A 25,338-nucleotide genomic window follows, 5' to 3' on the forward strand; every position below is an offset into this window, starting at 1 on the left:
TACAGTTTTATATCTTTATGTTTGAAGCCTGAAATGTGGCAAAAAGTCACAAAATTCAAGGGGGCAGAATACTTTCGCAAGGCACTGTAGTTTGTTAGATTGTTTATTGAACAGATTTTTCTGTATATTTCTTTTTTCCCATTGGAACGTGTATTTCCCATGCCAGAATTACATAAAGTTTTTTTTAAATGTGGATAGTCTTTTTTATTTACCCTGAACAAAAATATAAATGCAACAAGCAACAATTTCAGCATTTTACTGAGTTACAGTTCATATAAGGAAATCAGTCCATTTAAATAAATGTATTGTCCCCCCGTCTAACTCAATCAGCTTATCAGGCTTTTATGGGTACTAATCGTTAATAGAGACCCAGGCGGAATCATGTGTTTCCTGTCGCCACTAATTGCATTGAGACATTTCAATTGGACCGCAGGAAAAGAAGGGCACATGTATCACCAGTGTAATGGATCAGTTTGTTACCGAGAAGCACTATGGGTCGCTTTATTGTTTGTATTACCTCATAGCTGACTTCAGGACATTACCACTCAACCACTGCCGTCCGCCAAATGGACCAGGCAGATATCAGATATACAGTAGTATCACATCACTAAAGACTAGCCTAGACCCCATCACTCACCCATCATCCACCTTACACACACACAGGATCCTACTCAGCCAAAGAAAAATCAACCATAGCCTATTGGAACCAGGATGAGAAGTATTAGGTCTAATGCAGTGTAATTGACAAATGAGAACACATGAACACACACTCTGTCTACTGTACACACACTGTCTGGCAGACCAGAGCTGCATCTCAATATTACGAAGCAGTTTACTCTGCTTGTGTTCTCTCCTTGAAACTCTCATGCTTGATGCCTACCAGGAATTTGCTTGGACCTCTCCAGTCTTGTGAGATTACTAAAGGTGCAGCCTCTGTCGCAGCTTGCCGCGACTGGGAGACCGATGGGGCGGCACACAATTGGCCCAGCGTCGTCCGGGTTAGTGGAGGGTTTGGCTGGCAGGGATGTCCTTGTCCCATTGCACACTAGCGACTCCTGTGGCGGCCCGGGCGCAGTGCACGCTGACACGGTCGCCCGGTGCGCAGTGTTTCCTCCGACACATTGGTGTGGCTGGCTTCCGGGTTATGTGGGCATTGTGTCAAAAAGCAGTGCTGCTTGGTTGAGTTGTGTTTCGGAGGACGCATGGCTCTCAACCTTCGCCTCTCCCCAGTCCGTATGGGAGAGGCAGTGCTGAGACAAGACTGTAACTACCAATTGGATACCATGAAATTGGGGAGATAAAGGGGTAGAAGTTAAAAAATGAAATAAAAAGATTACTAAAGGTGACTAAAAGGATACAGGGGATAGATCGGTGGCCATTTTCAACTATTGAGATGCTATATTTGTAATTAGTCTAGCTTAAATGATTTGATGCCACTTTACAGTAGGTTGGGGCGACATTAATCCAGTCTGAGCTCAGCTGGCACTGCTTTAGATTCCCACTGTGCCACTGTGTTTGTCAGGGATCACCAGCCAGGGAAGGTCAGTGGCAAGGGTGGCACTGGGAACCATGTGATGATATATTATGTAGAAATACATTGTTACTTTTCCAATGTATGGCATGGTTTTATTAATAATCAACTGTACATTAAAATCAAGTTCTCCCAACAGCTAATAAATATGGAGAGCAGAGAAGTTCTCATTTGGAAGATGGGACCTTGTCCCATTTTAAAGCAGATTTTCCTTTTAACTTTTTTTATCACCTACATCCTCTTAACCTTACTAATAAGGCAGACGCCATAAAGGAAATTGAATGCAGCTGGATCAAATGTAATCACATTTTTTGTGTAATCCAGGTCATTACATTGTAAATTACATGAGAGAGTTCATAACTTCACATGGCCTTTGGGAGATATCATAATATTTTCAAAGGTGTTGGCTACAGGTGTTAAAAATGTGAATGGAATCTGAATAGGCTAGCAAGAGAAATACTTGATACACACAATAAAGGCAGATCCAAACCATATTGTGCTGCTCGGTTGCATGGTTACAAGAACTATGGCGTGGAAAAGGGTATGTTTAATTCCAAGCTGGACTCAGGGGTAGATGTAACATAGCAAGTGTAACTCTTGTAACTCCCTCCATTTAGTATGAAATGTTACATTTCATATGGCATGTATTAATTTGTGGATGTCCATCACCCATTTTGTAGGATATGTTATTACAATTTGTTGTGGCTAACATTAGCTAGGTGGCTAACTTTAGCTAGGTTAGGGGTGAAGGTTAGGGTTAATGTTAGGGGAAGGGTTAGCTAACATGCTAAGTAGTTGCAAAAAAGTAGTAACTAGTTGCTAATTAGCTAAAGTTTTCTGTGATGTGATTCGAACCCGCAACCTTTGGGTTGCTAGACTTTTGCATTATACAACTCCCTGACCAACCTTCCTCCTTTGGTTTTTGGCTTAAGTAACCTTCTGTCTTATGTAACCATACCAAACGTAACATATCATACTAATTTGAGTGTCACAGACTTACGTTTACTATTTTACGTCTAACATTTGAGGCCAGGCTGAATTCATGTAGGCCTGCTATTTGCACCACCCAAAAATGAAGCTTAAATATATTACTGCCCTGTTTGGAGGCATTGTTATTCATATTAGACCAGATTTTATAACCCACAGGGCTCTATCAAGCATTGCAGGTTACTTTTGCACTTGTGCATTAAACATAAAATGAACTCTATTTTTCACAGTGCAGCTTAAGTCATCAGAAACTACTACTGACACAGGAGCACTATCGGGTATCTTTCCACCCCTGAGAGCATTCAGAAACTACTAGTTGCTGCCCACGACCTCCACAGGACTTCAAATCTCCAAAAGCAGGAAATAGTGGGAGCGAGCGGTGGCATGGGTGGTTTTGACGGTGGCGTGGGTGGTTTTGACGTGGCATGGGTGGTTTTAACGGTGGCGTGGGTGGTTTTGACGGTGGCATGGGCGGTTTTGACGTGGCGTGGGCGGATTTGACGTGGCATGGGCGGTTTTGACGGTGGCATGGGCGGTTTTGACGGTGGCATGGGCGATTTTGACGGTGGCGTGGGCGGTTTTGACGGTGGCGTGGGCGGTTTTGACGGTGGCGTGGGCGGTTTTGACGTGGCATGGGCGGTTTTGACGGTGGCATGGGCGGTTTTGACGGTGGCATGGGTGGTTTTGACGGTGGCATGGGTGGTTTTGACGGTGGCATGGGCGGTTTTGACGGTGGCATGGGCGGTTTTGACGGTGGCATGGGCGGTTTTGAGTAGCGTCTGTGAGTCTTGTGAGTGTCATATGTGCAAGTGAGTGTGTGTACCTGCGTGCATGTGAAAGTGTGTGTCTGTGTAGGCTTTCATGCATGTGTGTGTATGTGTGAAGTTGCAGTGTTTCTCCTCCCCATGCAGACCTGTGCTGTTACTGTGTGTGGAGCAGCTGCGTTGGCCAACCCAAGGCTGTAATTAGCTGCCCCAGTCTGCCACGGTGTCGGAGTGAATTCCCCCTCAGAACAACATGCCATGTAAGCAATTAGTCCATCTATGCTCTGCCCGTCCTCTGGTTTACAGCACAGTAGGAGGGCCGATCTTGCTTACACAAGGCTACTGTGCTGACTTATAATCAACATTGCTATGTATGTAGTAGGCCTACACACTTCTGGGAGGGGGAAAAAAAATGTTTCACTCTCTCACATTGTCCCTCACTTCCTCTGTGTCCCTTCATAGACCAAGCTCAAAGTTGTTGTGAATCTGACGTCAATTTATTGAACCACTGTCTTTAATCCAGTGTTTTCCAAGCTTGGCAAAGCTATAGCTAATTGAAATACCCTGACTCATCCATTTCTTCCATAGAGTGCATTACCATTGGGGCTCTATAGGCTCAATACAACTTACTCTCCTCATCTCCTTCCCATCATCTGCTCAGATCTGTAAACACTGGATACTGACAATGAGTACTACTGACTATCTCCGCTCAGTCAAAGCAGATATAAGGGAAACTGTTGGTAATTCCTTCGAGGGTGTGTCTCCTTCAGCCGAGAGCAGGTTATCTGTGTTCAGGACACTCTTGGTTCCTACCTGTAGAATCCAGCAGGGGGAGATGTTAGACCATGTACTGACAGTATCAGTGCTATATTATTAGTGAGTTGATTACCACACGTCTTTAGAGTTGATGGTAATAACAGTGTAGTTTAATACCAGCAGGTTTAGGATCTTGCTCTGGAGCACAGAAGTCTTGAATTGTGTGTGTGTGTGCGTGTGTGAGTGTGTGTGCATGTGTTGATACAGAGGATACAGGAGTGGCAGAGATGGAGGGAGATGAAGAGAAGGAGAGAGAGGGGGGAACAAGCCCAGACTCCTTGAGGGGATTGAGGTCAAAGGATCTGTGATTAAGACTAGCCTTTTCTCCCATTCATGTAAATTACACTGACCTTTGCCCTGTTCCTTAATATCATCCTCCTAAAGGTGCTTCAAGAACCACACAGGTAATGTCGTTTAGGGCACACTATAGAAAAACGTTTTGCAATGGAAAACGAAAACAAGCATTTCTTATTTGACAGTTCATCTAGTCCCTCCCTGTTTGTCTGTTTTCTTCTGTTTGGTACCTTAATGAATACGACCCAGGCATGTCTGTCCACACAGACTTAAACAGTTCATTAATATTTATAGCTTAGCCCTGTACAATGGACTTGTTCTGCTTACTGTAATATGAATCTCCATTTTTTAGGCCACTTTTGCCTCCTTCGTCTTATTCTTATAACTAGACCTATCAAAAATAGAAACAATTAACTTTTTTAAGTGCTGTGAAGTAGGCCGGATAATATTATGCTTTGTGTAGAAGTTTAGGCCAGCTGATAATAGTCAACGTAATGGACTTCGTGAAGAGTCTCTCTCGGTCTCTCTCTCTTTTTCTCTCTCTCTGTCTATCTTTCTCTCCCTCTCTCTTTCTTTCCCTTGACACTTGCAAGTCGACATAATGAACTTCAGTTGCTCTCTCTCTTTCTCTCTCCCTCTTTCTCTCTTTCTTTCTCGCTTTCCCCTAACGAGCTGTCACGTTGAATTAGCGCGACAATGCCACCCTGAAAGATTTGGAAAACACAGAGACGCTCTGAGGTCAGGCATTCTAGAGGACAGCACAACACGCTTGGCTCCGAGGACCACTCGCATTAAGTCTGAGTAAGGAGAGCTGCAGCCTGTCGGAGGGGCTTCCGGTATTGTTGTATTTGTGGCCCTCCTAGGCCCTACTCACCTTTTGCTGGCTTGACTTTCCTGGAAGCTCGTCAAGGAGAGGCACTTGCCACACGATTTGGTAGCGGCTTGAATTGTTTACTCTCGATCTTGTTAAACTTCAGGGGGTATGTGGGATGGTCTTTGAGAAAGGCGATTATTCAACACTTGAACACTATTCAACACTGAGAAGAACACATAGGATAAGCACACCAGAGTAGATTGACTGTCCCATCCACCCAGAGTGTATGATCAAACTGTCCCTCTTCTTTTCACATCTTTTGGACCTAACGTTTTGGTCCTCCAGAAACAATCACCCAGGGTCTCATTTTGACAACCCAATTAAGTAGTGTTAAGACTAAAATAGGCAGTGTTAGTGCCATAATAAACAGTGTTACTGTCAAAATAGGCAGTGTTAGCATCAGAATAAGTAGTGTTAGCGTCAACATAAGTATTGTTAGCGTTAAAATAAGCAGTATTAGCTAAATAAGGAAACATTTAATTTTTTAATATAAGCCATGCTGAAGTGATGATGTCTGTTGTGACAACTGCACAGCTTTTTTGCATCGACAAAATGTCAGCCCAAATGAGTCCGAGGCCAATCACGGTGTCACCAATGAGTCAGTTTGCAGAAGTTTGAAATGCTACTTTTCCTAACCTTGATTCTGAAGGTAAGGGATGCCCTTCTCTATCACTATAGGGTATTTTCTCTCTATGGCTGTGGGCATGTGTTAGCACATTGAAATGGCGTACATGTGTGGACCTGCATATGTGTCTGTGCTTATTGTATGTGTGTGTTTCAAGTTTTATTGGCCTTATGTACAGGATACACACGATCCAACAAAATGCTTACCTGCAGGTTCCTTCTTGATAATGCAACAACAAAAATAAATAATGCAAGAAAATAGTAGAATGTAGTAAAATCAGTAGAATATAATAAACATTTTAGCATAATTATAATACAGGATGCACAATTTATAGTCCCAATATTGTGTGTGTACACAATTGTGTACTGTGTGTATTGTGCATTGTGTGTACATGTGTGTGTATTGTACATACTGTATACATGTGTGTGTGAGTGAGTGGTGTGGTTCGTAGTCATCTCTGTCTGTACGACGGGAGGCAAACAGGAGGATTAACCCTGGGAGAGTGAGGTCAGAGCCTTCCACCTGGGAGAACACAGTCATCTTCCCAGGCCATCCTGAGACCTCATCAGGACCGCGGCTGCCATGGCAACATCATACAGCAACACACTGCTCCCCCGGGACCCACCGCAGACACATACGCTTATCTCTTAACACATGGAGAGAGGGAGGGGAGGGGAGGGGAGGGGAGGCGAGGGAGGGAGCGGGGAGAGAGGAGTGGAAGATAGAGAGAGAGAAGGAGAGGTAATTACAGAAAGAGAGACGAAAGAGAGGGAGGGAGAGAGATAAAGACCGGACCCAGGACTCTTTGACTACTGCTCTGTTCTGCTTCCTCACAGCAGTGACCTGTGGTCAATGGCTGGTTTAGTCAGTTTATTTCAGTTGATTAAGGGTTTTGCATTGACACAACAAGTTTTAGTTCATTTTTATGGCCATTTGTTTGTTGTAGTGACTTCTTACTAAAACCACAATAATTTCTGTTGACTTGATATTTTCTGCGTTAGTATGCTGATATCCTAATATATTTGACCCTCATCTTGGAGTAAGTACTATTCAAGCCTAATCATTGCTGGAGTAATAGAATAGAATAGCTAGATTGATGATAACTTTATGCACAGTAGGACCTGTAACCTTCCCATGAGTTAGACTAGTGTGTGACCAGCTGTTGTCATGGGAGTGCCCTATGCCGCGAGGTCTAACCTCCACTCCTAACCAACACTAACCTCTAACCAACCTATTGTGTGAGTGCCCTATGCCCTGTGGTCTCTCTAACCTCCACTCCTAACCAACACTAACCTCTAACCAACCTATTGTGTGCGTGCCCCATGCCCGTGGTCTCTCTAATCTCCCCTCTTAACCAACTCACCTCTCCAACTCTTAACGTCTAACCAACTTGTGTTGGTTTCATCATCAACACTGCAAATGAGCCCCAGACGAAGTGCCTACCAGGACTATACAACTGCACGCCAGCTTCTGGGTAGGGCACAGGACAACGTTTGCCAAACTGGTGGTGTACTAGTCCAAATCTCATCTGTCTCTCTCTCCCGTACCATTCCCATATAGCCACCCCCTTGCCCATTCCACTCCTCACGCCACTGTATCCCTCTATCCCCACACCCCCACATCCCCAGTGGTTTGTATTCATGGATGCCAAGGGAAGCCAGGCTTGCACCAAAAATCTGACCAATAATATACATTTTAAAAAGCATCTAATTATTTATCTTTCGTCTCTCTGTGTTTCCTTCAATATGCAAGAGGCTGAATGTACACTACCGTTCAAAAGTTTGGGGTCACTTAGAAATGTCCTTGTTTTTGAAAGAGAAGCTAATTTTTTGTCCATTAAAATAACATCAAATTGATCAGAAATACAGTGTAGACATTGTTAATGTTGTAAATGACTATTGTAGCTGGAAACGGCTGATTTTTGATGGAATTTCTACATAGGCATACAGAGGTCCATTATCAGCAACCATCACTCCTGTGTTCCAATGGCATGTTGAGTTAGCTAATCCAAGTTTATCATTTTAAAAGGCTAATTGATTATTAGAAAACCCTTTTGCAATTATATTAGCACAGCTGAAAACTGTTGTGCTGTTTAAAGAAGCAATAAAACTGGCCTTCTTTATACTAGTTGAGTATCTGGAGCATCAGCATGTGTGGGTTCGATTACAGGCTCAAAATGGCCAGAAACAAAGAACTTACTTCTGAAACTCGTCAGTCTATTCTTGTCCTGAGAAATGAAGGCTATTCCAAGTGAGGAAATTGTGAGATCTCGTGAATGTCAGTTAGATACTATCTGTGCATTATCTTTATCAGCATCATAAAAGCTAATTGTATTTCAACCACATAAAATATGTATCTAAGCCAAACTGAAATCATATCAGAAATATATTTTCCATTTTATTTTTTCATTTTCTCCACAGTCCCGAAATGTCTTTGTTCCACGAAAAAAAGCAGATGACAGAGAAAATTTTACCGATGTCAACTAGATTGAAGCGTTCATTCTATCGATTTCCGACATTATTCTGGTGAGCAAGGGTTTATTTATCCTTCCAGGGCAACATAATGGAAGAGAAGCTGCATTTACAGTATCTAATTATAGACAAGTTGACTAACATATAGCCTACCAAAATGTCAGAAAGACAAAAAAAAGGCAAAAGAATATCCTGCATCCCCTGTCAAAAAATCCTCACCTCTGTCAAGAAATCCTCACCCCCTGTCAAAAAATGCTCCATTGTCTCTGACTGTAGCCTACAGTGCATTTTCTATATTAGCGGGTTAGGGTCGGATGTGGGCCTCAGATGTTCACTTTATCACATATAGTTGGCCGTTGAAGATGGGTTATTAGCAATTGCGGGTGGGTGCGGGTGAACAAACAGCTGACACGTGCACCACTAGCGACTAGCCATCCCCCCTTTAAAATGTCCAAACCTCCCATCCCCAATACCACCGACATCAACCTTCACTGACAGCCCAAATGAGGCACACAATTTCTCCTAGTCCCCATCCAGTCTCTGACCAAGACGCCACATCAGTCATTATCACTTTGACATGAGAAAGGACTCAGTGCAGTATGGGATGGATGGCACATAACGCAGGCCAGCTCTTATGCAACAAATAAACTATGCAGGTCTACATACTGTAGCCTGAGGCCTTCACGGTTTCTGTTGTCTAAGGTTCATGTTAAAGCATATCACTATATGAATTATTTTGATTTAATGACCATTCAGAGATTAGAAATGAGAGGTTCATTTACAATGCCTGATTGACTTGTTAAGTATTTCAGCCATCACAGTCATACAGCAGACTAGTTGGTATGTCATATGAGGATATGTTTCAATATATCTGCTGAGCCCCTCATGCCCCCATTGCTGATTGGTTAAACTCACTGCTCATGTTGAAATACCCCCACGGACCCGCGCCATGAAATTGCTAGCTTCTCTGTGGCGCAGCTGGCTACCAGTGTTTCGAGAGTCACTTATGTTTGCAAGAAAGACGTCCCAAGAGCTTGTCTCAGTGCGAGCTCATGAGGGCGGAAGCTATACTGTTATGCTATAGGTAATTTATACTGTGGCAGCACGAGGCTGGTTACATATACATGTATGTGCGTGAGAAGCGTTGGGGGCTGGGCGATGTTTATACACCTGACATAACGAGGATACATAGTCCTGACTCGTGCTGTGGCAGAGTGTGTGCGACAGCACTGTCGGATTGATAGGAATGAGCCGGGGCAGGTATGGTAATAAGCACCGCGTCTTAACCACAAGACAAACAGGTTACACACTGAGCCAAAGTGACAGCTGTCACTGTGTTTTAATGACAGACACAACCCAAGGTGACCACCAAACAGTCAGGTGAGATGACTACATGGGCAGTGTTAAATTACACACATAAATACGTCATATATATATGGGGCCTGTTTCCTAGACCCAAATTAAGTTTAGTCCTGGATTAAAAAGCATTCTCAAGTGAGAATCTGCATTTAAAATGTATTTTAGTCCAGGACACAAAGTGTCTCATAATTTGTAATTTTGTACATGTTTACAAGAAAACAGCATGGTCCTGCATGTGCTTAGAATTTATTGTTTTGACTGTTGAAAATGCCTATGAGTGCTGATCTAGAATCAGTTTTGCCTTTCAGATCATAATGGATAAAAGGAGGGAGTAGTATTAATACAGGTTAATTATTTTATAATTTTATTTCACCTATAGTCAAATAAAGTTGAGCAAACTGAAGGGACTGAGGCTTTCTAAAGGGCATTGTCCTCAGATGATACCAGGTCATCGTGGAGGAACAGCTAATCTCTCTCCTGTACAAACACTAATCTAATAGAAAGCATCAAAGCAACTTCCTTCCCAACGACACTGATGAGGACATACAGTGAGTGGGTTGCCAGGCTAACGTCAACATTTCCGCCGCTGTCTGTCACTTGGCAAGGCTACGCCACATGTCTCCCGTACAACGTGTGTGTGTTTGTGTAAAACAGTCATTAAAGACAGTGATGTTTGCTGTAAGATCTTTTAGGTTCAGATTCTCACTGTGTGCGCCATCTGCTCCAGGTTGTGGATATGGGTATAGGTGCCTTTCTCATTCACTGAAAAACACCCTGCAGAGGAAAATATTCAAATCCCTTAGGGGGTGTTCCAAACTGGGTATTCGCCAAGGTGTGTGTGTGTGTGTGTGTGTGCATGTGCGCGCATGCGTGCGTGTCTGCGTGCGTGTGTTTCCTGTCAGTTTGTGTGTCTGTGTCCTGCCAGTGGTTGAGTGTGTCATGTACTTTCAGTCAGTTCACACAGAGCCCATGTGTCGATATTGTCCAGGGCATTTAGACATTAACCAGGCCAGGGTCAGATTAGGGCACAGACAGTTCTTCAAATCTTATTGCAGGGGTGTGTCCAGGCCCTAAGCGAGATTTGTTTGCCGCTCCTATTAGAGTGTTTTTATAACTAATTTCCTGCAATTCTACATATTTTGCGATGACGTATGCCACGTTAATGATATCTGAGTGAGGTCGATATTCGGCCATGATTACTAGAAGTTTAGAAGGCTGGCGAGACTAAATGACCAATATAAACATTGTTATCTAATTGTGTGACTGTCAGTGACTAACATAACAAGAGAAAAAGTACTGATGTACAAATTTTGAACTTGCACCTTATGTTTTCTACTATTCTAGCTCTCAACAGTAAGTTTCTTTAAAAAAATTGAGATATACTGTATATAAAAAACATATTTGGGGGGGGGGGGCGAGGGCCCCCTAGCAGCCTGGGGCCCTAAGAGTCTGGTCATGTCGCTTATGCCTGGAGTCGCCCCTGGGCGCGTTTCAATAGTCTACAGTGGCTTCCTTCAATCTTCTTCAACTGCATTGATCTGAAACTACAGGATTAGGTGAAAGCAATATGATTGATGTCTTGTAAGGAGTTGCTTTCACCTCACCAGTTCTTTCCAGGCAGTGGAGATTCATGAAAAGAGAAAGTGAGAAGAACCTATTTTAGACTATTGAGATGCATTCCTGGATTAGCCATGGCCTGAAACTAGAAATTGGATCACTGTTGAATTACAAAACTGTCATAATAGTACAATAACAACATAATTGACTACACAATTATGCATTTTGTTCTACAATAACTCATTGTCCTGCAGTTAGTTGACAACTCAATATAGACGTCCTTGTTCAGACAACTAGATTATTTAAAATATATTCTCCTCATAACAAGCCTCATTGCAGAAGACGTGAACATGCTCTGAGTAGCATCAAGGGCATTGGCTTATTTACCTTGGTTGCACAACTAGGTTTCAGGCAAAGAGAGATGCAGATTATTTCACGCTCACAGTGTTTTTTTCTCTGCTCATATGTTGAGGACATCTGGCGTTCTTAAAAAAAAAGACAGTGAGAAAGAGAGTTTCTGTCCACTTTTTCTTTTTGGGTCTCCATCTCAACGAGTCGGGGGTGCGTCTGAATTGGCACCATATAACCTAAACAGTGCTACTTTTGAAGTCCCTCAATCCAGACAAAATACTCCAAGGTCTGTCCCCAGTGGAGGTTGACAGCTGTGTGTATGCATGCGTGCGTGTGTGTCTGCCTGCGTGTGTGTAGGGCTGTAACATTGACAGGACTAGCAATTATAGAAGTAACAAACAAAGTACATCCGTTCTGACTAAATAAAATTGTGTGCACTTACAGCAGTGATCACTCATATCAGGTGTATGGTCTCATGCTGCTCAAGTTACCACGCTTCATAAACATCCACATAAAATATATTTTTTAAATAATGGTAATTGCTTAAATGAGAAAAACATAAACAGTGAATTCCTGGTCTTCTAGACTGCAAAGAGAAGAAGTGGAGCCAGAGCGATGTGCTGTTAAACAAAGTCCTGAACAGAAGGGGGCCTTTGTGCCCTGCGTCCAGGTGTCAAAGTCGATCTGCTCCTCTTCTCCGGCACAGAACCCATCTGAAAGCATCAGATCACAGAGATAGCAGCATCGCTCCGCTTTCGTCCTGCTGATCAGACGCAGCACTGTATGCCATGGTATGGTGAAGTCCACATACACAGGCACATACAAATACAAGTACACACACGTACAAGAAAACACAACCACACACACAACACCCAATACACAAGATATACACATACTGTATAATCTAGAAGCACACACCTGGGTACACACACACACACACACACACACACACATATAATAGAAGCTCAGGTTGTGCGCAATAGCAATAAGACTTTGGGCAGAATCCAGTCAAACATGCAATGTCTTTCAGTATAAAATCACTGTCCTTGCACACGTGTATTGTGCTTGGAAAACCATAAGCAATGACGAGTGAAGGTTTTTCTTTTTACAGTAATTACGGATGTGCATTCTTATTATCCTCAGAGAACCTCAGCGTCATCCTCTGTGATTTTTCTGACTACAGGAATAGGAACAGGAAAATATTTCTATATATGCTACTGTATAAATACTGTGTTTTACGCTTGATTGAATTGAGCCCGAAGACAGGTTTAGGATCCATTTTGACTGACTCCTTCTTGTTGCACATAACGACATGCACAGCACAATGACATTTCCTCTATCGTTTTTAACTGTTTTTAACATCCATGCAAGACAAGACTTTAATGTAATGTTTTTTTCTGCAGTTTCTGTATTATTGGCCCTACTTTAGGATTTGATCATCTTAGGTAGCCTAAGTCCCTTTCAATCTGTGTTGGAAAAAAAATAATTACCAAATTACTGATGCCAGAATTAACCCAACTGATTCCAAATGACATAATCTCTTTTGAGGGTCGGTGGGAACATCTGCATTGTAGCCCTGGTGGGGTTTCCACTTAAGTAGCCAATCTTCCTTGTATAACCAAATAGGTTGCGTTTAGACAGGCAGCCCAATTCTGATATTTTTCTAAATTAATTGGTCTTTTGACCAATCAGATCAGCTCTGAAAAATATCTGACGTGATTGGTCAGAAGACAAATTAGTGGAAAAAAGATCAGAATTGGTCTACCTGTCTAAACGCAGCCATAATAGAGACATGTAATACTTACTGACAGCCAGTAACCTACATCATAGTAGGTCACTTGAGTTGATGTTCTGAGCTACTGTAGCATGATGCTGCATCCCTTCTGTATGCCAAATCCAAACGTCTTCTTCATGCTGCGGAGTCATAGTACAATCCATCGCCTTCTTCTCAACATAATGCCATTCTCATTTGGCAAAATGAAGATTGCTCGCATTATACTGTACCACATACCAGCTGTGGGTTCAAATAGTATCTGTTTCTTTCAAAAACATTGAGTTCGATGGAGCCTTTCTGCAGTTCCAGATGGGATGAGCTCGGACTATCCCATTGTTTCCATTGTGCCAAGCAAGCTCAATCAGGTGCAGCTAAAGTATTTGAAAATATTTTCACCCAGGTCTGCCACATACTAGTGATGAGCGGGTTGAGTCATAACCCCAGTCCGAGGTGTGGGGCTGGTGGGTTTAGGGTCATCAAATATTGGGGGTTGAAAACAATACCTTTTAGAAATCCATAAATGTATCATTCTATTACAGTTTATATCTATAGGCTACATTGAGTTTTTCTTTTATCATTTTAGACTACCTGGTACTAATGTGTAAGCCTATAAGCTTTAGGGCCTAACTGTACATGCACCAAATAGCCTACACACCAATCGCCAAATAGCCTACACACCAATCGCCAAATAACCTACACACCAATCGCCAAATAACCTACACACCAATAGCACAAATAGCCTACACACCAATCGCCAAATAGCCTACACACCAATCGCCAAATAGCCTACACACCAATCGCCAAATAGCCTCGCCAAATAACCACACCAATCGCCAAATAGCCTACACCACCAAATAACCTACACACCCAAATAACCTACACACCAAGCCTACACACCAAATAACCTACACACCAATCGCCAAATAGCCTACACACCAATCGCCAAATAGCCTACACACCAATCGCCAAATAACCTACACACCAATCGCCAAATAGCCTACACACCAATCGCCAAATCGCCAAAACCTACACACCAATCGCCAAATAACCTACACACCAATCGCCAAATAACCTACACACCAATCGCCAAATAGCCTACACACCAATCGCCAAATAACCTACACACCAATCGCCAAATAGCCTACACACCGATCGCCAAAATACACGCCAAATAGCCTACACACCAATCGCCAAATAGCCTACACACCAATCGCCAAATAACCTACACACCAATCGCCAAATAGCCTACACACCAATCGCCAAATAGCCTACACACCAATCGCCAAATGCTTTGGGAAATGACAGAAAATGTTAACATGATCCATGTAGGCAAAAGGACAATGTCTGAGTTTAATTCAATTGGAGAAAAGCCGCGAAATGTAGAGTTGAAAATAAAGAGAAAGGAGGCCCAGAAAAGTCATGTTTGGGAAAGATTTGTCAAAGTGGTTAAAGAGGATGATAGGAGTGTCTGTTATGTTGTGTGATGATTTGTGAGGCGCTATACAAATTCGACAGTCACAAGATGGGGACTTCAAATAGGCCTATGGCACGTCAAGGGAACTGTAGCCTACTGTTCAGATATTTTAAATGGAAACTGAAATCCAGACACTGACTGTAGGTCTATAACCTCTCACATAGCCTTAATATTAACTCCTGCAGAATTAAGCATCTATTGAAGTAAAATGATACTCCAAATGTCGGCGAAAGTTTGACTCAGAACAGGAGTGAAGAAATATGATTTCTTTCTTTCAGCATCTTGAGAGAATGTGAATGCCAGTTAGATACCATCTGTAGGTGCATCATCTTTATCAGCATCATAAAAGCTGATAGTATTTCAACCACATAAAATAGGATTCCTAAAACATATTGGGTCGTTTTCACAGTTTTCTATTTCGTTACAACCGATCAAACTGATGTCATTTGGAAATTTTGCACAGAATATCTTTCCAGTTTTTTGGGGTTGAGTTATTGCATTTTCTTCCTGGTCCCTAAATGTATTTGTTGTGTGAAAGCAACAGAAGCATCCATTCTATTGATTTATGACATTATTCTGGTTAGCAAGGGTTTATTTAGTCTTCTAGGGCAACATATAATGACAGAAGAGAAGCTGCATGTATCTAATTATGGACAAGTTGACTAACAAATACCATACCAAAATGTCAGGAATTATCAGCAGAAACATGTCTAAATCAGTCAAAAAAAATCCTGTACCCCCGTAAAGAAATCGTTCTGCCATCTCTGGCTGTAGCTTACAGTGCATTTTCTATATTAGGGTTGGGGTCGAGTGCAGGCCTCAGATTTTCACTATCACATGAAGTCGGGCAGTTGCAGATGGGTTATTAGCAATTGTGGGTGCGGATGAACAAACAGCTGACCCGCGCACCACTACCACATACATGACTCTGAAATCAAAAGAATAATCAGTGATATTGTAGGCTTTCTCATTTATTTCACAGGAGGTTGTTATCTTAAATACAGAGGCATGTGTTTGCAACATACTAAAAAGAATGTCAACTGAAAGTAGTAAAACCTCTCTGAATAATATTTACTGCAATGGGGGCTTCACTGAGGCACTGCATTGTGGTTGAGCAGTGAGAAATGCTCTGGGAATAATCATTATAACAACAAAACAATTATATACGGACTGCTGAGAAGATGACTGTTGTAGGTTATTGCATTTCTGACAGTTTATAAGAATGAAAAATAAGCATTTTCTGTGCATGTCTTGGATGTTTTTATGATGAAGCAGCTCTCGTTAGGATGAAAACAGTGCATTTATGACAGAGATGTGCAGAGTTGACTTTTCACCATGACATTTTTGTATAAAAATGTCCCACCCAAAAACGAATAGGATCGCTCCCGACTTTTAAACATGTTCCCCAACATTCCCAATACAAAGCATGCAATCAGAAATGTCTTTAGAAAAGTCCCCGTAGACACTGGTAAATAGCAGTGCGATCCCAGTCACACACCCATGGCATCTAATGGGAGAACGATGTGAGTAGAGGTCCATTTAGAAACAGGACAGGGGTATATACCAGGCACACACTGGATCTATTGCTACAGAAAACAGCCCTTCAACACACCTGCAACCATAACCTGAAAATATATATCATATTAAAGTTGAGCGGTGTCCTTATTATTATTTGAGTCAAATAGAAACCAGTGTCAGTGATATAGTTGAGAGTAGGCCTAAGCTATGGGTAACCAAGAGAAGCTGAACGGTTTGTAGAGTTCAAGCAAACATAAATGCTGTACAAACTTTGACCCTTTTATCCTAAAAAGTAGTAAATTATTGCTAAACACAGTTTGTGCAAAATAGATAAATAATTGTTTTTCAGTCTTGAGCGCAACGTCTCTATATGATGCAGTCAAAACATGCGAAACACACTTTAAATAAAAAAATAAATAGGACGATTATCCGTCCGACTAATAGTGAATATGATCGCTGATGGTCATATAAAATATATAGCCATTGGGGCAGTTTTAATCAGAAGTTATGGAGAAAGAGAAATCTGTCAATCGTAACCATGAGATAGATGTAGGTTTGATTGTCACATACAGATCATGGTTACTGCACTGCTTCTTAGCTTTGTGTAACTAGGCCCAGATTGTTATGAAAGAAAAACAACTAAAATGCAGGGCCCCCGGATATCTCGGGATATCTTTAAGTGTAAACGTAAATGCAAAAATGCTCAAAATATGCTCAAATACAATGTGGTAGTACTGCAATTCAGAAGAGGCCATGTTTTTTTTCTTACTCTAAAAATATAAAAAATAGTAATTATTGTACTGCTATGAAAGACTGGTAACATCAACAATGTTATACTTTACTACGAAAAATTGTATCCCTTAGTTTTTTTCTCACATCTCACAGTTTGAAAACTATTTATTATAAGTAATCACACCAATAATAGTAAGACCTTTAATGAACTCATAAGGTCAGGCATACTTTGTAAATATTGATAAACTGTATTTCCTTCAGTCTAATAAATTATTATTACATCAGTGATATAATTGTTGTGACCCTGCAAAGGTCATTCATGCATATTAACTGTGAAGCAAAGTTGACATGAGCAGGGTCAAAGGTTATCTAGGATTTACACACACCGCCTTTGTGTACTCCCTCAAAGCATGTTCTCCAAAAAGAAAGAAATAGTTAGCCTTTTCTCTATGAAAACCCCTGCAGATTCTCTGGACAACCACAAGTATTAAACCAGTGTCATTTGAGCTATGTTACATTCGGTAAACAACAAAAAAAGAAAAGAGAGAAAAAAGCATTTCCTAGTTGCCATTACAGAAATGTCTCGCGGTCTGGTACTCTGTCGGGTGCGGGGCAATGTTCCCTCAAGTCACTGTTCCTGGACTGTTCGGAAATTAAAACTTGGAAAAGTTCACTAGTCGCCCGTGTGACGCTGTCGTAAGACGGTGGAGAGGAGGTGGAGGACAGGGTCTCCATCAGCTCCATCTCAGGCCCCCCGTAGTGCTCCTTGATCATGGAGGCTATGAGACCCTCTTTCTCTGGAGCGGTGCCCCCCTCGCCCGTGGGGCTCTGCGTCAGACTGATCTGCATTGATCTGTACAGGAAGGAGGCTTGCTTCATTTGCCTCCGCACCAGATGCCTGCGGTAGCACCTCTGGATAACAGCGGCCGACACATCCTCCTGCTTGCGCCTCAGCGTGGTGGTGATGGGCTCGTAGGAGATCTTGGACGGATTGGCCATCATGAACTTCTCCTCCATCTGCTGTTTGAGAGCATCCATCTCGCCCGACTCGCCCAGCACGCGCTTGGTGAAGGCAAACAGAATGTCCAGGCAGTGGATCTTATCACCGCTCACCATGGGCAGGTCCATGGAGATCAGCTTGATCTTGTTGGGCTTGCCGATGCGCAGCGGCTCCGACAGCGTGTCTGCAAAGTCTGACAGCTTGGCGTACTCGATGAACTGCGTGGCTTCCGGGTCAAACTTCTCCCACACCTCGTAGAACATCTCAAAGTCGTCCTCGCTCAGCGGCTCGGTGCTCTCCTCGGTGGCCACGCTGAAGTTCTCCAGGATGATGGCGATGTACATGTTGACCACGATGAGGAAGGAAATTATGATGTAGGTGACAAAGAAGGTGATGCCCACCGAGGGGTTGCCACAGTTGCCCCGGGCATTGGTGCCTGTGTGGATGAGGTTGGGGTTGCACTCTTCCGGAGAGTTGTTGAGGATGGGGCTGAGCAGGCCGTCCCAGCCTGCCGACGTGGTGATTTGGAACAGACAGATCATACTGTTGCCGAATGTCTCGAAGTTGAACATGTCGTCGATCCCTGCCTGCTTCTTGACATAGGCAAAGTTGGCCATGCCAAAGATGGCGTATATGAACATTACCAGGAAGAGCAGGAGGCCGATGTTGAACAGGGCGGGAAGGGACATCATTAAGGCAAAGAGTAAGGTCCTTATTCCTTTGGCTCCGCGGATGAGTCGCAGTACTCGTCCAATCCTGGCTAATCGAATGACTCTGAAAAGAGTGGGCGATACAAAGTACTTCTCTATGATGTCAGCGAGAACGATACCTGGAAGAAAGGAGGGGAAAAAACATGAATGAGATCTCTGTACTTCTAATAGACCATCATGAACCATTTAACGGCATAGAGTAAGGTCAACCTTTTCACATCATTTAGCAGATGCTCTTATACAGAGTGACTTACAGGAGCAATTAGGAATAAGTGCCTTGCTCAAAGGCACATTGACAGATTTTTCAACTAATCAGCTCAGGGATTGGAACCAGTAACCTTTTGGTTACTGGCCCAACACTCTTAACCGTTAGGCTACCTGCCACCCCTACACACTATGTACACAATATCTTAGAAAATTAGGTTGACAATTGGTAACCAGGAGTGAATATTAGCTTCGTTCTCCTCCATGTAAATTCCAGCTTCCACCATCTCAATCACCAAAGAGCCCATGATAAAGGCTTCCACTCTTACTACAGAGTCTGTCTGCCCTCAAATGACATTCATGTTGCCTCCCAACCCTCTCACCCCCACAACCAATTTACCATCTGTCCCTGATTTGTGACCCTCCTCTCCCCATGGAACAAGACTGTCACCTGAGATGGATCGGAGAGGGGGGTTGGGAGCCACCCTTTAGAGCCATATGTCAAGCCCCCAGGCCCCTCACCGACTACAGTCAGCTGATGCAGCATCTCAATCACGCCCAAATCACCCCCACTGACAGCCCTGATTGCTAGGATTACCTTCACCTCAACAGGGGCATCCTTGTCCACACACATCAGTTAGCATGGAGGCAGCTACTTAGCTTCAATCTATGTGCTGGCCCTTTGGTTTGCTTCAGCCCCCCCCCCAATGCAGAACATATATGTTCACAGAACGGGGAATTCGTTTGGCGGATACTGAACAGGGGCTATTACCTACTGTAAGCACAGTGCCCTAGTTTCATCAGCTATAGCCCCACTTAAATTCAATGACTTGATTGACATGATAGATAACCTTGCCAAATGGAGACTAAAATCTTGGATGATGGCCAAGGTGTATTGTACATGAACCCATGTAATTACATTGCATTGAAAAACACAACTAAGATTCTGAAATGTGTTCTTTGAGCATGATATTGTTTGGAACTAAATTCAAATGATTTGTAATCTGTTGTAAATTTGAAGGTTCCAAGCTAAATGTCATAATCTGTGTATGGGCCAGCTAGTGACGTGGTTTGCCTTGCTTACAGACGGGTTGGTTGTTTAGCAAGTATGTGAGCAAGTATGAGGCAAACAGATGGGGTTGGATTAGATTTTTGACAACATGTAAACTATATTTAGTCTCCAAATATTTATTGAAAATAGAAATACATTTGCACACGGAGCACTTGTTGTCTCTCATATACATTGTTGTCTCTCAATTGTTGGTTAGCTAGCTAGCGAATTTTAGCCATATTAGCATTGACATGAAATCAGTCAAAACACCGCAAAAAAAGACATGGTATCATGAACAAGATAAAACTAGCTGAAACGAGCCACCTACGATTCCCCACATGGCAGCTTCTTGTCATTGTTGCTAGCTATCTGACCGCTCAGAATCATAGCTAAGCACAGCTTCCAGCCCCATCGATGCGCACGCATAATTTTTGTGACATTGTCAGCCAACGCACGGTCATGTGATCAACTGTAACACCCAAGGACACCGTGACATTAGAAGAGAACTACAAACCGTTGGCCAGACATCAGGTACATATAGCTACATATAGCAACCTTATTCCAGAATAACTGCCAGGTGATGAACCCATGTAATTACATTGTAACGAGAATAATTGAAAACCTCTGATTAAGCCCAAGCAACAGACTCACCAACGATGGAGAGGATGACCACCACAAAGTCAAAGATGTTCCAGCCAATGGTAAAGAAGTAGCACCGCAGCGCCACGATCTTGATGAGGCACTCGCAGGAGAAGATGATGATGAAGGCCAGGTTGATTTTGTTGAGGATGTACTCCATGCGGGCGGGCTGCTCGTCCGTCTCCACCATCATGGTAATCATGTTGAGCAGGATGAGGACCATGATGATGATGTCGAACGCCTGCTTGCCCACCAGGTCGAAGAAGAAGCCCTGCACTTGGTTCTGGGAGAAGAGAGGAGGTGTGAGAAGTGGGTGAAAAGCCCTTTTGGAACCCAAGAGGCTAATACACTAGGGCAAGGAAAATTAAAGGAATAGTTGACTTTATTTAGGTTTTAACTTATTTTCGACTTATCTGGGGTGTTATCAAAAACAAGTTAATACCTTCAAAGAAATGATCTATCCCTTTAATAAGATCAAGAAAGTAGGGTTCAATTAGCTCCAGCTTACCACTGGCCTTGGAATCGGTTTCTGAGGCTTTTTAGACCCTAGCTTCTTCATGGCATTGTAATATTTTTTCTGTTCCTCTGTCATGAAGATGTCTTGCCCACCTAAGTAAAGAGACACCCCTTTTATGTTATTTTCACTGTGAAAATAACACTTTTTTTCATGGCAGGTATCTGGTTTGTTCACATCAAACCATTTGTTGGCCATGATGCTTTTGATACTTATCTTTCGTTTCTGCTGGTTGAAGTTGTCGATGATCACCCCGATGAAGAGGTTGAGGGTGAAGAAGGAGCCAAAGATGATGAAGATGATGAAGTATAGGTACATGTACATGTTCACCTCTCTGATAGGCTGTTCCTCCACCTAGTCCAGCCAGTGGAAAAAGCAATACATCATTCAGTTACATTTTTATCAGTTGAAATCTGTGTTATTCTGGTAAATGTTATTGCGATGTTGCATCAAGGCATGGCTATGACAAAGACAGCCATTAATGAAATTACTGAAAATACCAAAGCTCTATGTACCAAACCCTTTCGATAATGTTATACAAAACAAGTACATTGGCGTTTAATACTTACAGCACGAGAATCCACTGCTGCATACATGATGTCCATCCAGCCTTTGAATGTAGCCTTGTAACAAAGGACATAAACTTCAATGGGCATGATGGGGTAATTAGGTGTGCCACTATTATCGCCATATAAACACATGCAGAGGACAAAAGATGCATTTGTGTACACAATGTTCATGCAGTAAAAGATGTTTGCTTTTGACATCAGATTTGAAGATACACTACATGACCAAAAATATGTGGACACCTGGTAGTCAAACATCTCATTCCAAAATCATGGGCATTATTATCACTCTTATGGACCAGCTTCCCCCTTTGCTGCTATAACAGCCTCCACTGTTCTGGGAAGGCTTTCCACTAGATGTTGGAACATTGCTGCGGGGACTTGCTTCCATTCAGCCACAAGAGCATTTGTGAGGTCGGGCACTGATGTTGGGCGATTAGGCCTGACTCGTATGGGGGCAGATGGTGAAGAGTGATCTAGAAAACGCGTTTCAACTGCTGCAGAGTCCAATGCGGGCCAGCTTTACACCACTCCAGCCAATGCTTTGCATTGCACATGGTGATCTTACGCTTTGAACTCACCCACAGTGTCGTTGCGCAAAATAGTATGCAGCATCATCTGGATATATATGCAACAAAAGTTCAACATTCACCTTCCGCTACTATTTCTGTCAAGCCGTCTACGCATACAGTTTGACGCATGCGTTAGATAAATCCAACATATGCACCAGACCGAACGCACTGCAACTGCCTCTGCAACGCAATGCTGTGAGGCAAACGCAGCGTTTCATTGGAAATGTCTGTAATTCTGGTTTACCAAAATGCTGTCAGCGTGTTTGAAGCGTTAGGCTTGTGTGCAGCTGCTCGGCCATGGTAACCGGTTTCATGGAGCTCCCGACAAACAGCTCTTGTGCTGATGTTGCTTCCAGAGGCAGTTTGGAACTCGGTAGTGAGTGTTGCAACTGAGGACAGGTGATTTTTACACGCTACGCGATTAAGCACTCAGGGGTCCCGTTCTGTGAGCTCGAGTGGCCTACCACTTCGCGGCTGAGCCGTTGTTGCTCCTAGACGTTTCCACTTCACTATAACGGCTCATACAATTGACCGGGGCAGCTCTAGCAGGGCAGAAATTTGACACAGGGACTAGTTGGAAAAGTGGCATCCTATGACAGTGCCACGTCGAATGTCACTGAGCTCTTCAGTAAGGTCATTCTACTGCCAATGTTTCAAATCAAATTTACCGTGAAATGCTTACTTACAAGCTCTTAACCAACAATGCAGTTTTAAGAAAATAAGAGTCAAGAACATTTTTACTAAATAAACTAAAGTATAAAAAGTAGCACAATAAAATAACAATAACAAGGCTAAATAGAGGAGATACCGGTACCGAGTCAATGTGCGGGCTACAGGTTAGTCGAGGCCATTGAGGTAATATGTATATGTAGGTAGGGGAATAAAGTGACTTTGCATAGATAATAAACAGGGAGTAGCAGCAGTGTAAAAAAATGCAAATAGTCGGGGTAGCACTTTGATTAATTGTTCCGCATTCTTATGGCTTAGGGGTAGAAGCTGTTAAGGAGCTTTTTGGACCTAGACTTAGTATTCCGGTACCACTTGCCGTGTGGTAGCAGAGAGAACAGTCTATGACTTGGGTGACTGGAGTATTTAAATTTTTTGGGGGCCTTCCTCTGACACCGCCTAGTATAAAGGTCCTGGATGGCAGGAAGCTTGGCCAGAATGATGTATTGGGCCGTACACACTACCCTCTGTAGCGCCTTCTGGTCGGATGCCGAGCAGTTGTCATACCAGGTGGTGATGCAACCAGTCTCGATGGTGGGGATCTGGGGACCCATGCCAAAACCTTTCAGTCTACTGAGGGGGAATAGGCTTTGTCATGCCCTTTTCACGACTGTCTTGGTGTGTTTGGACCATATAGTTTTTTGGTGATGTGGACACCAATGAACTTGAAGCTCTCGACCCGCTCCACTACAGCCCTGTCTATGTGAATGGGGGTGTGATCGGCCCTCCTTTTCCTATAGTCCACAATCAGCTCCTTTGTCTTGCTCACGTTGAGGGAGAGGTTGTTGTCCTGGCACCAAATTGCCAGGTCTCTGACCTCCTCCCTATAGGCTGTCTCATTGTTGTCGCTGATCAGGCCTACCATCGTTGCATCATCAGCAAACTTAATGATAGTGTTGGAGTCGTGCCTGGCCACACACACATGGGTGAACAGGGAGTACAGGAGGGGACTAAGCACGCACCCCTGAGGGGCCCCTGTGTTGACGATCAGCGTGGCAGATGTGTTGTTGCCTACCCTTACCCCCTGGGTGTGGCCCGTCAGGAAGTCCAGGATCCAGTTGCAGAGGGAGGTGTTTAGTCCCAGGGTCCTTAGCTTAGTGATGAGCTTTGTGGGCACTATGGTGTTGAACGCTGAGCTGTAGTCAATGAGCAGCATTCTCGCATAGGAGTTCCTTTTGTCCAGGTGGGAAAGGGCAGTGTGGAGTGCATTAGAGATTGCATCATCTGTGGATCTGTTGGGGTGGTATGCGAATTGGAGTGGGTCTAGGGTTTCCTGGATGATGGTGTTCATTTGAGTCATAACTATTCTTTCAAAGCACTTCATGGATACAGACGTGAGCGCTACGGAGTGGTAGTCATTTAGGCAGGTTACCTTGGCATTCTTGGGCACAGGGGCTATGGTGGTCTGCTTGAAACATGTAGATATTACAGACTTGGTCAGGGAGAGGTTGAAAATGTCAATGAAGACAGTTGTTCCAGTTGGTTTCTCTATGGAGATTGCATGGCTGTGTGCTCAATGTTATACACCTGTCAGCAAATTGTGTGGCTGCAATAGCTGAATCTACTAATTTGAGGGGGTGCCCACATACTTTTGTATATATAGTGTATATGTTTGTATTTCCGGCCTCTGGATTTTTCCAAACTATGACACAGAGTGGGGGAATCTATCTTTCCTTTAAGGAAGCCCCCCCCACCCAGAGAAAAACACTTACAGTCTGTACAAAATAAATATTGCATGTGTGTCATGTGAGAGCTATGTTTTTATTAATGGCAGTGGAAAGGACTTATATGGGCTTCCTCCTGACTGCATGGAGTGTCTTTCTAGAGGGAGGAAAAAGGAGAGTGAGTGGGGAGCCCCACTTCAACACAAGTGAGTTCTTATCAGCGAGAAATCACGCCGGTGGGCCTTTTCCATTTGGTTACGTGTTATTACTGGCTTTTGTGAATGACTGAGGGTCAGACTATTTCCAGATGCAAATGGGAGGTTTGCATGGAGGCAAGTCACAAGAAGGTGACAGAAAGGAGCTAAGTGAACTGTTGCTAGGCTACCGCGCCAACTAAGTTAAAACGAAGAATGAAGTGCACTCTCGCTGATCACACAATTCTCTGTAATGGCCCCCGTCGCTGCTAAAAATAAGAGCCTAGCGACTTGTTGATTGATTCGGGGCTCTCTGGACAGACAAGGTGGGCAGCGACAAAAAGTATAAAGTACAAAGTGGGAGGAAAGAA

The 25,338-nt window shown here is 43.2% G+C and overlaps 1 protein-coding gene across 3 annotated transcripts in view; it reads right to left on the reverse strand.

The window, feature by feature from the left end:
- Positions 1 to 15,827: 15,827 nt before the first annotated feature.
- The window catches only part of scn5lab (sodium channel, voltage gated, type V-like, alpha b), a 212,639-nt gene continuing 203,128 nt past the window's right edge, over positions 15,828 to 25,338 (reverse strand). For all 3 annotated transcript variants that reach the window (XM_042308644.1, XM_042308645.1, XM_042308643.1), the window contains exons 24-28: positions 21,815 to 21,868; positions 21,462 to 21,599; positions 21,240 to 21,344; positions 20,744 to 21,014; positions 15,828 to 18,956 (exon numbers count right to left, since the gene is read on the reverse strand). In XM_042308644.1, coding sequence (XP_042164578.1) covers positions 17,698 to 18,956; positions 20,744 to 21,014; positions 21,240 to 21,344; positions 21,462 to 21,599; positions 21,815 to 21,868 — 1,827 coding nt within the window. In that variant the 3' untranslated portion in view covers positions 15,828 to 17,697. The remainder of the gene's footprint in view (positions 18,957 to 20,743; positions 21,015 to 21,239; positions 21,345 to 21,461; positions 21,600 to 21,814; positions 21,869 to 25,338) is intronic.

The sequence above is a fragment of the Oncorhynchus tshawytscha genome, linkage group LG29 (genome assembly GCF_018296145.1).
Source record: "Oncorhynchus tshawytscha isolate Ot180627B linkage group LG29, Otsh_v2.0, whole genome shotgun sequence".
Taxonomy (NCBI): domain Eukaryota; kingdom Metazoa; phylum Chordata; class Actinopteri; order Salmoniformes; family Salmonidae; genus Oncorhynchus; species Oncorhynchus tshawytscha.